The sequence below is a fragment of the Charadrius vociferus genome, unplaced genomic scaffold (genome assembly GCF_000708025.1).
Source record: "Charadrius vociferus isolate BGI_N301 unplaced genomic scaffold, ASM70802v2 scaffold38, whole genome shotgun sequence".
NCBI classification, from domain to species: Eukaryota; Metazoa; Chordata; class Aves; order Charadriiformes; family Charadriidae; genus Charadrius; species Charadrius vociferus.
This window is the reverse complement of record NW_009650176.1, coordinates 3,968,133-3,982,201: the sequence shown is the minus strand read 5'-3', so window position 1 is coordinate 3,982,201 and position 14,069 is coordinate 3,968,133. Positions and strand designations below refer to the sequence as shown.

Genomic DNA, 14,069 nt, shown 5'->3' with positions numbered 1-14,069 from the left:
AAGAAAGCACAGGGTTTTCTCTAGTTCAATGGTCTGGGCACTCACCTCTGAGTAAAGAAGTCCCTCCTCATGTTAAGATGGAACTTCCTATGTTCAAGTTTGTGTGCATTACCTCTTGTCCTGTCACTGGGCACCACTGAAAAAAGACTGCTCCCATCCCCCTGGCACCTTCCCTTTAAGGATTTGTAAGCATTAATAAGATCCCCCCTCAATCTTCTTTTCTCTAGACTAAAGAGACCCAAGTCCCTCAGCCTCTCCTCATCAGAAAGATGCTCCAGTGCCCTCATCATCTCCGTAGCCCTTTGCTGGACCCTCTCCAGCAGTTCCCTGTCCTTCTTGAACCGGGGAGCCCAGAACTGGACACAGTACTCCAGATGTGGCCTCACCAGGGCAGAGTAGAGGGGGAAGACAACCTCCCTCCACCTGCTGGCCACACTCTTCTTGATGCACCCCAGGATGCCATTGGCCACCTTGGCTGCCAGGGCACATTGCTGCCTCATGGTCATCCTTTTGTCCACCAGGACTCCCAGGTCCCTTTCCATAGAGCTGCTCTCCAGAAGGTCAGCCCCCAACCTGCACTGATGCATGGGGTTATTCCTCCCCAGATGCAGTACCCTACACTTGCCCTTGTTGAATTTCATAAACTTTCTCTTCAAACGTGAACTTTCTCTTGCTGATTTAATGACCATCTAAATATTCCATGCACATGAGACAGCTTCAGGGAGAGGAAAGTAAAGATAATTTGCACCATTGTGTAATAAGCCATAACCCTCTCCCTGAAACAATGCAAGAACAGAACCTATTTCAAATGGGTGTTTTAATAATTAAGCTCTTACACACAGACATGATGCTTTTCATGTACCCTCTGAAGAACTTGATGTATTTGAGCATTCTCCCCGTTTAAAGCACGGTGGTAACATGAGAATAATTAATTTGTGGATCTTTTCCCCGACAGAGGTTTGAGTTTGGTGCTGTCAAGACTAAGACACTTTAGACTTGTCCAGAAGTAGCATTTTAAGCACCCATGGAAGACTGCTAGGATGTGGGGTCTCTAGCAACTGCCATCAGACTAACAGGAGTTCAAATACATACAGTCTCTGTAAATTCTACATAGCTTCCACTTTTGCTACATACAGAATTAGCTGCATAACCTCAGAAAGAAGAAGAAAATGCAAGTTCACTCAGCTTTTTTTTTTTAACCTCTGTTTCAAAGACTGTCCCAACATATCATTTCAATCCATTGGCTTCAGGAGACACTAAGGTTTTGAGACTCACTTCCCAGAAGCAGGCTGAGAGATGTTATTATTCCCTCAGGATTGTAGGCTGAACCTGGAATATTGTAGATAGTACCCAATGATGCACTAAGAGTCAGCGGTCACAGAGAGCAGACTGAGAGGTTCGGGATGAATATTAGGAAAACGCTGCTCTCTAGCACTGAACTGCAGTGCTGTAACAGGTCACCTGGAGAGCTCGTGCAAGCTCACTCTTTGGAGGCTTTCTAAACTCAGGTCAACAAAGCCACGGCTGAGCGGACCCTGTGCTGACAAGGGTCTGGCCCGAGCAGAAAGCTGGACTAGACCTGTCCCAGAGGTCCCCTCTGAGCAGCACTTCTTTGATTCTATTGAGCCAAAACTTACCTTTTTCAAACTACATTTCTTTCTGTACACCACATTTCATAAACTGAGATATTTCACTTTCAGGTGGATAACAAACCATGATCAGACAAGAGCGCAAGCTGATAACGTGCTTTTCATAAATGCTACACAGCTGCCTACCTAAATCACAAATTGGGTGCTTTAACGGTTCACTCACACCCACTATTGCCATACATCCAAATTAAGGTCAGTTAGGATTAATTCCCTGTTGAATGGTCTTCCCTTTAATTAGATCTTCCTGAGATAATGTTTTAACAGCTTGTTATTTTATTACTTTGCTAGGGAGGCAGGCATAAAACAAGAAATTTGGGATGAAGTAGCTCTATATAGTCCTTCCCCACTCCACAGTAGAATTGGTCTCTGTACTTGCTATCTACTGCACATTAGATAATGCAGCAGGAGGGAAGGTTAAGGAATAATAAAAAAAAAGTTCGCAGACTTTGCTTTAAAGCTAGAGATGCCTAATCAAAAGTTTCTACTTAATTTCAGAAATTTTATTTCTTGTCATCCACCGTGGTCACTGTATCAACATAAGCATTTCTATTATCTACAGGGCTATACGTTTGGTTCAACATTAGCACCATCAAAGTTATAACAATATTTTGCTCAGCTAGGGAAAAGTTAAACCAGTATAAGAACATTTTTAGAAGCTTAATATTATCCACACTTGAACTATATCACTGTAAATAAATCAGCACCAGTTTTGGTTTTAGACATATCTCCAACAGCATTGCTACTATGTAAGTGCGTAGCCCAGGGAAGGAAAAGGGCTCATCTTCAGTACAACATTTATATCAAGTTACTTCTCTCAGACTAACCTTGAGAGTACATGTAAGAAACAACATTTCAGCTACACGGAGTGATTCAATTATGAACAGAGTGATTAGATTAGCAGTAGATGACTTGGAAGTCAAGCTGCTGCATCCCCATTGAATTACTAGCTCCATGAACAGCAGCACTCTCCCTTCCGCCCAACCCTCCCACAGGCCAGGCAGTTCAGGCTCTAAGCACCTCTTAAAGCTTCTTTAGACACCAAGTAAACAGAAGGCAAAACTTAAATCTTGCCTCCTGCTGTACCAAAACCAATCTGCTATCATACAACATCAATAGTTTGTCTATCAGGGTGAAAACAACTATTAAAGGCATTTCATAGGTCACAATATTTCATAAATGAAACAACTATAAAAGGAAAGCTGATATCTAGCTTACCAGGAAGCCACATGATCCAAGAGACAGCAGCTTTGAGTGACACCATTTTCTCAAATCTAGTTATCAGCAACCAGGGCAGAAAAAAGAAAAAAAGAAACAAAACCAAACACACTTTAAACAAGTGGACATAACCACATAGACACAAGCATAAAACTGTATTCTAATACAGCTGAACCAATGCACCCTGAGAATCAAGCGATCTTCAACCATGTGCATGGAAAGTTAAGTGGTGTTACTACTCTTCACCTCAGCCATATTAATCACCAACCGTAGCCTGGTATGGGGTTCAGCTGATAAATAGCAACTCATTAACCCAAAAGAACTTGCAACCACCTGCCCAGCCCCTTGGTTTCATTTTTTTAATCAATTTCGCTTGAGTTCTGTGAATTTAGCTAACATACTGAAAACACTTTGAAATTAACATGAAACACAACTTCTTAAGAAAGCTGTATAGACAGTCCCTAAATTGAGGTAGGCTCAGGAGAAAAAAACAGAGAGCAACAATAGCTGCTTATTCAAAAGGGTTATAGTATGAAGTCTGTTGTTTCTGTAAAGAGGTTTTGGCTGTGTTCAAATTGTTGATAATTGTTCATGGGAATTTTGCAACAAACTCGCTTTTTTTATTTTTTATTTTTTAATAAAACAAGGCACTGAAAAGTCCATTTTTATCAGCACCACCTAAAGCATAACCTCTACTTCTCCAGAGCAGTATTTGGCTGAGTTAACCCCTAGTATGCCCATTCTGCTGAGCCTACCTACACCCATCTCATCCTAATTAACTAACAGCTGGCAGTGCTTTCCTGCACTGACTAGGAAACCTTTATGGGAGTTGCCAGCCCTCCTCCCCTCTCCCCCATCCCCCCCAGAAGGAAAAAAACCCATACTGCAATAATATTTTAACTCACAGGGTCTTCTTAGAGACATTATTATCACAAGATTAAACACAACTGATGGTTTCTATCCAAAGTACACAAGGCTATGGACTTTCTGGAATTTATCTGAGGCACTTATCATTCATTTTGAAACTAAGTGTATTATATCTCATGTTATTTACCCAAGAAACGCAGCCAGAGCATGAGATACGTGGGAATCACCTGTTTTGTTCAACCCAGCACAGTATATTTCAGTTTGTACTGAGGTTTCATGAGCTCTCCAGTTTCTCCTCTAGAATCTTTATCACAATATCTTTGAGAACACATATTAATCCACAATTACTTTTTAAAAATATCCATGTTTGAGTAAAAATTTGAGGGGAGAAAAAAAAAAAAGAGGGGAGAAAAAGAAATCTGGAATCTGTCTATTGGTGTTTTAAGGCATAACAAACTACAGCAATTTATTTCACCATATCCAGTTGTAATGCTAAACCACAGATAAACATTACTAATGTAGCAAGAATGTGTTTCTTCCTTCTGATGGAGGTCCAAGATTGCCCTCTTGAGTATGCCAAACAGCATGGGGTACTTCATTTACCATGTGATTGGCACACATTTTAGTTTTGAATCAGTTTGGAGATGAAATTGTTGGCTAAAGCTCTGGAAATTCTGACTCTAGAGTTGTCAGGCAGGCTGTCTTTACTTTGAGAAAAAAAAAATTCTTTTTAATAACACTATGTTACTTGGCTTTTTATCTGTTTTCACATTGTTCATTAATGTTTTGCATTTCTACATATTGTGCAGTACCCCAAGAACTTTAGTAGGGGGAACTTCATTAAAAAAAAAAGTTTATTTTTTCAGCATATGCTACTAAAATTGCTACATGTTTGGGAAATATTCTAATACAGTCTATTTTGATGGCACACAAAAAGGTCAGCCACTGCATGCTGATACAAAAAGATATATCTGTTCCCTGAAAGGCAGAAATCATTTCTTAACATAGCTCATTTTCAAGGCATCTCTTACAACGCAGGGAATTCTAAGGTTTGAGGGTTTATTTTTCCATTTATCTTGTAAACAAAGGAAATTATCCCATAAACATGCTTCAATTTTTTTAGTCAGCATTATTTTGCATAGCAACAAGCTCATTTCTAGTATATTTTAAGACACATAGTTCGGTTTATTATTTTATTGATATTAATGGAAATGATCCAGAAGAGGAAAGCGCCTCATTTGAGGTCTGACTCTAATGCCTTCCATATCCTAAAGCCACTCTGGGAGCAGACAGCTTGGAGGATTCATTCTGAATTTACTTCCTTAGGGACACGTAACTATAAAATCATGAGTTCTTTTCAGATCCAGTCCACCGCGAACTCAAACCTCCATGAGGCCTTCCACTTCCAGCTTGAGCTTTTTTGCCCTTATTGCCTTGAATGACGCACACATACGTACACTCACATTTTGTGAGGGCACACACAGGCATGCAAACATTGTTTACAACATCCTTTCTTTACTTATACAGCTGCTGTGTTACAACCAAACATTAGTTATTTTGCACAGCACTCTAATGCACAGCTTCTTTTTTCTTCAGTTTCTCTAATACCTTCATACCTATTAAACCTTTCAGAAAACTTTCTCTTACCTGAACACGCAGTTTTGGCTCCCTGTTGTGGTGAACCCTCAAGGATCCAGTTCCATTATATACTTCTGCCAACACAGATGCTGTCAGCTGCTTGAGGTACAGCCATACCACCGATTCTGAAGTTGAAGGAGCTTTTTTATTGAGATGAGGGTCAACCAGCATCAAATAACACAAGTGCAATTAGTACATCTGTTCTCCTAATAGAGGTATTTCTAAAAATATGTGCAAACATGCTTTTCCTTATAATGCTCTTCTTCATTAAAATCTTTATTATAACGTATGTCTTCAGAGTAACATGATTGTTGATTTCAATGAACTCTCAACTGTACTATCACATTCACTTTACACAAATATTTATTTCATCATCCATTTGAGTAACAAGTAGTTCAGATCTTGAGAAAAGGCTCTGATGATGATAAGTCAGTGCTAAAAATGTGTTTTTATAATTAAGACTACTTGTTTGGCTGCAAGTGTTTTTCATTCTCAGGAACAGGTTTGTCAGTGCACCATTTTTCTGAGTGATGTTTTGGATACCGTCTACAAAATGGGCTTTCAGTATTTTGATTTTTCATAAACGATGTCTGATAAGTGGTTAAGCCATCCTTGTTGCTAGGAACTGATTCATGAGCCCATAGGAGGAAGTTCTGTGAGTTCTGTTGCCGCCTCCCTGGTTCCACCTTCCTCCGGCCCATACCCTAGAAAAAAATTGAAAGAAAAATTCATGTAAACATATGACTTACAATCACAGTTTCACAGATGAATCTTGTAACAGTCACTACCCCACTGGGAAGTTAACGAAGCTGTTACCACAGTGATTTCAAGAACTCATGGCTGATCTTTAGCAAGTTAAAAATAATATTGTCAGACTTGCCTCTATGAACATTTCTGGTTGCATATATAATGGAAAATCTGTTGACCTTACACCTCTCAGTACTAATAAACCACTTATACTTTACTTTTCTGTAGCATACTATATACTCAAAGCAATTCAGCTATACTTGGCTAAATTAATCTTCGGAGCAACCCAAAGAAGTAGGTTAATAATTTTACATTCAGACCGCAATAAAGAAACTGAGACAGACCATGAAATCTGAATCTTCAAAACTATCCCTTGTGTCCAAACACAGAGAGACAGAGCCTGATTTTCACACTCCATAGCTTGCAGGAAATTTATTTGGAATTATGGTTGATTGGTATCTCTAAAACTATGAGACATTGCACAAAGTGCACAGAAATGGAGGTTACTCAGTGAATAATGAATACCAAAAAATCTAGGTCTAAGACAGCCCAAAGTCAGACCAGCTTTCAATATCACAGTTCACTTCTTCCTCTTCTACTCATTATCTTGTGAACTGCACTATTTCTTTCGCTGCCTATGAAGATCTCAATAATCTAAGAAAAGCATGAAAATGTTGCATATAGAGAAAAGCCCAAAACAATTTAAATTCTATTCAAAGGTGTGGCTTCTGCAACATACATTTAAACAGGCATATTATAGAGATGTGGATTGCGAAAGAATACATTCTGGAGATAAATTGTGTCTTATGGATTTTGGTTAAACTTATGATAAAGCCGAGTCTGAACCAAGCATGTGGGACTGTGAATTACGAGTGGCTGAGACCCCTACAAAAGTTCATCAGAAGGTCAATCACTTTTAGCAGACTAATAGGACATATAACTGGGTACAAAAACATGTTCATAGATAAAAACCAGGACCACTAGAAAACGCCTGTCAGAGACCAAACCATGTTTTTTTTGTTCCCCTTGAATTCTGCCACTCTCAATGACCATGTGTGCCGCTGTATACCTGTGCCAGCCCCAGAGGAGGCTCATCCCTATACTAATAAAAAGTGTGTTTTTCTTTGCTGTTTACTTTTTTCTCTTCTCTCAATTTTTAGCATCTATAATTTTGGCAGGGGAGAGAAAAGATACTGTGTTTAATCTCTGGCAGACTGAGAGATATGAACTTGCTTGATTTTTCTCAGTGCTGGGTACTTACAGAATCAAAATACTCTCCTACATTCTGCAGACAGTGTCTGTTGTCATGAGAAGAAAATGGGAAACTGTTGTTCACTGCTCTCTGAAAAGAAATTATAGCAAAAAAATTGGAATTTTCACACACATCGTTTGGAGTCTAATAGTCTTAGTTCTTATATTCTGATAGATGCTGAAATTACAGCTGCCCATGTTCTAACACAGAAGTCTTATTCATATGTTAAATTTTCAACTGCACATAATTTTATAGGGGCAATGTGGACCCTCTGTATTTTTATTTTTTTTTTTTTACAAAGTCATCAGGAGGATTTGTGTTGCCTTGACTTGATGAATATATACATGATTAATATAAAAGTGTGAATTTTGAAATAAGAAATGCTGCATTCTGTCTGCAAACAGCAAAATACTAGATATATGTCAGGATTGCCTTGTTTGATTCACTAGTAAGCCTAAAGCTAATTAAAATGCACTACAAAAGGGACCTCAAAACTGAATTAATCTATGATTTATGCACTGAATGTCATGTACATTGCTTGTTGCAAGGGAAGTGGAGGAGGTACTAATTGCATAAGTAATTTATAATCTCATTCTTTAACATAATGTTCATCCAGTCTTCAAAATGAAATGAGAGTTTTAGGAAAAAGAAGGACAACTCCAAAAGAACTATTTTTAAAGTAATTTAACATATTTAATTTTTTTAAAGTTTATTTATTATATATCATTGCAATATTATTAAAATAGCTAAAAACTGAAACACTGAAAACTCTTCTGGACTATTGCCTCTCTTCTTCCTCAGGCATTATTTTCCTGCTTCATGATGGGAAGTTTATGTTTTTTCTGTAAATGCCCTAGCAATTTTTCCTTTTAACATTGTGGAACACATTTTTCATCTTCCAACTATGCTATTCACCTCCAAATAGAAGAGCAAGTTTTAATGTAACACAATTTTAAAAACATGTTTCAAGACTAAGTGGATTTTATGAGATAGAATCTGGATCAGTTCTGAATATAAATATAACCTGAGGCCTGATCCAGCAAGAAGAATCACCAAATACAAAATTTGCCTGCATGGAGTCAGCTGCATGATCATATCTTAGGGTATTTGGTATAAAGACTGAATCTCTATCTTTTTTAAGCACATGCCACATGTTCACTTATTTTCTCATACAGATTCAACCAGGCTGTAGTTCAATGGATAAGTAAATTCAATGGATACATTTCATATCTGTGTTTAAACATAAGCACCTTCTAAGTGAGTAAATGTAAGACTTCCTAAAATATCCTACTGCAATTACACACCAATCTTAACATTTTAGGAATAGTGTTTATTACTAGTGACTATATGCTGCAGGAAAATTGAAAACCAAGATGGTACATATTGAATATCATCTCTTGGAAGGAGTCCCCATGTTAACTAATGTTTAAAAAAAATCTATCACAGAATAATTATAGAACTATCATGAAGTAAGAAATAAGAGGTAATATAAGCTTAAATGGTACTATATTTCTGAGAAAATTAATTAACCTCACAGCCAGTGTGTTCCCTCATACAAAGAAATTAGAGACATCCAGCTTCACATGCAGTGAGCTTCCAACACTCTACCAGCACTTCTTAAAAACGTCATGTAAAGAAACTTCCTCAGATTGTTCCTGCGACATCACATTTTAGCCTTTAACGCATCTTCATACTTTCACCACCGACCTCATATTAATTCTTGATTTATAACAGATAGGAATTCCGCTAATTCTTTTTAACACTGAAGGGCCGGTAAATACAAGGCATAAAACTTAAGGTGAACGGTCATACTGGTGTTGATAAAAGGTCCATCTAACCCACTTCTCCTTTTCACACAGTGGCTAAGGCCAGGTGCTCCACAGAAAGGTATACATAACATGAACATAAAGTATACTCATGTTACAGTATAATCTTCTCCTTTTCTTTTCACTAGCCCCAAGCTTCCCTTTTAAATATTCCTTCCTAGCCCATTTCTGCTCTTCATTATAGCAAAATCTGTGAAATGAACTCAATATAATTGCTATGCTTATAGAAAATGAAAATAGAAAATGTTCTGTGCACAAAGTGGGTGGGTAAAGCAAAGCTCAGAGTGATGATAAAATAAGGATATAAAAATGTGCTTATGAAATTGTAACATTTTAAATACTTGTGATTTTAAAACACTGTATTTTTTTTGTTTCCAAAATTGTCCCAAATCTCCTCATTTTTAAGCAAGCCTTAAAAATGTTTCAAATGGGAAGCTTCTAACTTTTTAATGATCAAAAAAATAAGCCTTTGCCTGTATATACAGAATTTCTGACATTCAGTTCAAAACAGATCATCAAATTTCAGTTAAACATTCTTATAGGGCTTTACACACAGGTTTTGGACTGAGATTGATCATAATATATTCTGGCACATAAACGTCTGTCAAACAGCTATAGTAGCTACTAAAAGGGAAAAGTAACTCATGCTAGAAATCAGCAATAACTACAGGAGGACTTTGAGTATCCAAAATTATAACTGAGTAACAGCAAAATATGTTTCTTCCCTAGCACAGCTAGCAATCATATTATTCCCTGAGGCACAAAGTCTGCCAGTCCACTATGACTGCTTTGCTAACTACCGTAAGTGCTATTCTTACTTATAACTTAGCAAGTGATAACGTGCAAAAAGAAGCTCTGTAAATTGACTGTATCTCCACAGTAACTCACGTGCTCCCGAGCTCTGTATGCTAGCGGCAATCTGTCCTCAATATATTGAGCTGCTCCTGAGTTCTGGACCTGTTTTAATGCCGAGCTTGTGGTTGACTCAGGTTGACTCTGGCATACTCCAATGTGAGCAAACTAGAAAATAATAAACAATTGTGACTCATTTTTAAAAAAGCCAAAAACAACAACAACAACAACAACAACAAAACCCAAATAAATCTGATCAGAAATGTGGGCAAAATTGTATTTTTCCCATTTATTTTTTATTATTTGGATTGCAGCAGCACCTAGTGGCCTCTGGAAAAATCAGGAGCCTCCCACACACAACAAAACGTCTACTATAAAGACCTTATGACGTAGATCAGTAAAACAGACAATAATATTATTTCTTCAGGAACTTTCTGAAAATTGTTTATACAGTGATAACCCATCTAGCAAAACTTATGCTATAACGTCTCCCCCCCCCCCCGCACTGCTCCCACTGCTGTATGACCGTAGGCTTGAAAGCACAAAACTTTTGGGGAACAGCTCAGCCAAACGCAAGGCCCACGGGTTCAGAGACCGAAGAACAGCCTGTGCCAGGCATGTATCGCAGTGCCCTGGGATGCTGCGATGTCCCAGTCCAGGGCCTCCGAATAGGGCCGTGGCACTACTCCTGGGGGCAAGAGCTGAGGCAAACATCCACTCACATTTTCCAGAAGATAAAGAAAATCAGCTAGGGCTAAATATAAAATAAGAGACCTCCAGCACTATTGGAAAACTGGAAAAAAAAATCCTGCCTGTGTTTGCTTTAGCACACTTCCTCTGAAGACCTAGGGCGGTTTTTTTTCTCGTAAATATCAGGAACGGGAAACCTCGTTTTTGGCTAAAGGACAAAGTCACCCTCAGCCTGGTGGGGTTTTTTGGCGAGAGTTTATGGATAAAGAAGGACCAGGTGGCTCCCCCAGGCGCCGGCGCGCTGCTGGCTGGGGTGGTCGCACTTGCCCTTAGGCATGGCTCCGCGCCGCCGGCCCGGCCGCTCTGCCCGCTCGCCCCCGGGCACCGCGGTTGCCACGGCGGCCCCTTGTCCCGCTGACAGAGAGGGGCGGGACACCCCCCCTGTGACTTCAGCCCCTGCCTGACTGCGTCACTAGGTGATGCTGGTGTCCCAGTAAGACCCAGCCGAGCAAAGGCGAAGCTGCTCTTGCCCGTTCGCTGTAGGATGGGAAAAAAAACCCAGTTGCAAAAAGTATTGAAAGTTGTCTTAAAATCGAAGAGAAATGGAGTTCTGTTTAAAAATTAATCCATTCCGCACAATTACTTCAAGGGCAATTTACAATCTGAATGTTAATAGCTGAAGAAAAAAGGGTCATTTTTTGAGGAAAAACACGAGGATATTAGGTATATTATCTTAAAGGTGTAACTTCATGCTCTTTTAAAAATCGCTTTCCACATACACACATCTTAATCACAGATACAAACAAGATTTGTTATAAAAAACCCTGACAGCACCTTAAGGATATTTTTGCTTCTGAGTTTGAGCACTGACTTGCAAACACCCATGCTACTTAACTGCCAGCACGCCCTGCCAGCAAGTGCTGCCCAGGCAGGGGCTCAGGGCAACACATTGGGGACTGTGTCCCTCGAGGCATTTGGGGGTGACAGTCCTGCCCACGTGGATGCCATCTGCCCATGCCACTTGCCTGCTGGCCAGGAAAGTCCCTAGTCCCCATTGTATTACAGACACAGTCCCTGAGCTGGATGTAGCAGGCTTTTTTTTTAAACGTGTAACATTTCATAACATGGTTTTGGGGATGGGGATGTGGAGAACAAACCAAAACATAAGGCTTATTTCACAGAAATAAAAACTGAGGTCCAGAGCCCTTGCTTTTCGTGGTATGAGCCTGTGGGTGAGCTGTAGACAAGGCAGAACTTCTCACGAAACCAAGCACAAACCAAGGCTGTGCCTCCCAGGCCTTGACAGACCGTAAAGAACATGACACTCTTATGTTAAGTGGCCTGTTTTCCAGTATACTGATATTCAAGGCTAACTTAATTGGAAATCAGGCACCATGGCTGGCAAATGAAACAAGAAACAATATGGTACTTGTATGAGTTAAGTATGAATGATTCAGACAGTCACAGCCATTTACAAAGTGCAATTGCAAAGTTCCTGCGGGAAAACCTAGTTTTCCATCTTACTATCAGACATAGGTAATGATATTTGGGAATACTAGCTGCCATCATGGAGCTTTTCAAGGCTTTCTTCTAAATTACCTACTTTGTCTCTCTAAGTATCTGCTGAGCTTGTGATAATACAGATAAGAGCGATTATTTGGAACTTGTTATTATTAATGATGCCATGCTGCAAGTTACTTTTAAGTACAAAAGTAGGTAAACGACTTTTATGATGATTTACAGAGGGTAAGGTAAACCTTGCTTATGAAAAATAAGCTGTTCCAGATAATGCAATTTTGGTTAGAGAAAAAAAAAAAACAAAACCAACAAACAAACAACTGTAAAGAAGGTGGAAGAGCAACATGTTTTGAAACACTTTCATGATTGTATTGTCATCTCAGCCTTGACTATAAGGAACTGTACCAAAGTCTAAACGTGCCAGGATCAGATCAGAAGGCTGTGGGCATAACTCATGCTATTTTTAAGACTGAGTAAGCCAGCAATAGAAATAACTAGAGAAGGATAAAGAATGTAACAGGCAGAGGAACCTACAATTTGTTGTGATTCCATTCCACTCGTTTTCAGATTCAGAAACTTGGAGCTCATTATTGCAAACTCAAACAAACAGCACTTTGGCCTTTAAAGTTATTACTCCACTAGAATCTCTTTTTTTCTGAAGGGCTGCAACAGTTTTGTATTTACTGCTGTTTTCCATTGAGATATGGGTAAAACTGAAAAAGTTTAAACTTCAAAAGGTCCCCTCCTAACACCATAAAAAGATCCTAAAGGAACATAGTAAATAAATAATTAAATTAAGGAAGAGTTGTGTCAGTCTGCAATGGCAGTAGACATAGATCCAATAGATAAAGAGTTTGACTAAACCTGCTTTGAAACATTATCTTACATAATTGCATTTTAAAATAGATTCTGTGTGTCTTTTCATACCAAAGTGTGTTGTTGTATTTATAATAGTTGTTATGCTAAAAGACATATGCTTTGTGTTTGTAAAAATACGCAAAGTTACAAGTATGCTTGCTTGGTTCACAAAGGAAACCAGGCTTATGCAACTGTGCTTTGTGTCTCTGAGATCCCATACCCATTTTCAGGCCATTTTAAATCACCTTTGAGAGAAAGAAATTCAAACATGACTAGGATCATCTGAGCTCCCTGAAAATCAGTGACAGGACAGAAAATTACCCCAGTTAAGTGAGGCTGGTGCTGGCCCAGTTTATATATATATATATATATCTTTATAGTCTGGGAGGATGACAGCCGGTCAGCATTTGTACTTCCTGACCAGTCACAAACTGTACTGTAGTCTCTTACTGCATGGAGAATAATGTAATCTAAGAGGAAAATAATAAATATGAAAAATCCCTTGGACACTATTCAGGGCACCATTTGCTTGCTTAGGCCCTCACAGCCAAGACTTTTATCAAATTCAGTATACAAGCACAGGCCAGCACACTACAATTCTTGACCCCCTTCTCCACCTCACACACACTCTGAGGTGCCCCATCACCTGGTGTTCACTGGTTTCATGAAGGTTAGTTATTCTGCGTGTCTGCAAACCCCATCAATAAGCCCTACGGGCCCACTCCCTTACCTAAGCTACATAACATGGCAACGTGCCAGTCCTTTCTCAGGACAGGGCTGGGACAACCCAGGTCAGCCGTGTTCTGGGAGCACTGGGCGCCAGCAGCCCCCAGAGGCTCGGCAGCTCCCCGCCACACAGAAACGCGCCCTGAAGGCCGCAGCGCCTCAGTTTCTCTGTACAGCACGGTATGGCGTGGCAGGGCCCACTACTGCTGGTGCAGCCCCCCCGCAACCAAC

General features: G+C 39.5%; 1 protein-coding gene across 1 annotated transcript; it reads right to left on the bottom strand.

The window, feature by feature from the left end:
• Positions 1 to 5,830: 5,830 nt before the first annotated feature.
• TEX36 (testis expressed 36) lies at positions 5,831 to 11,073 on the bottom strand. Its single transcript, XM_009892752.1, has 4 exons — positions 11,011 to 11,073; positions 10,083 to 10,214; positions 7,378 to 7,458; positions 5,831 to 6,073 (listed from the first exon to the last, which is right to left on the bottom strand). The coding sequence occupies exons 1-4, from the start codon at positions 11,071 to 11,073 to the stop codon at positions 5,831 to 5,833; spliced, it is 519 nt and encodes a 172-aa protein (XP_009891054.1).
• Positions 11,074 to 14,069: the final 2,996 nt, after the last annotated feature.

Excerpts from the sequence above, each read along its gene's own strand:
- TEX36 (XM_009892752.1), bottom strand. The coding sequence starts at position 11,073 with ATGCCTAAGGGCAAGTGCGACCACCCCAGCCAGCAGCGCGCCGGCGCC. Across the intron at positions 7,459-10,082 it reads CATACAGAGCTCGGGAGCAC|AGAGCAGTGAACAACAGTTT; the intron begins GTGAGTTACTGT and ends ATTTCTTTTCAG. Across the intron at positions 6,074-7,377 it reads TAGGAGAGTATTTTGATTCT|GGTATGGGCCGGAGGAAGGT; the intron begins GTAAGTACCCAG and ends ATTTTTTTCTAG.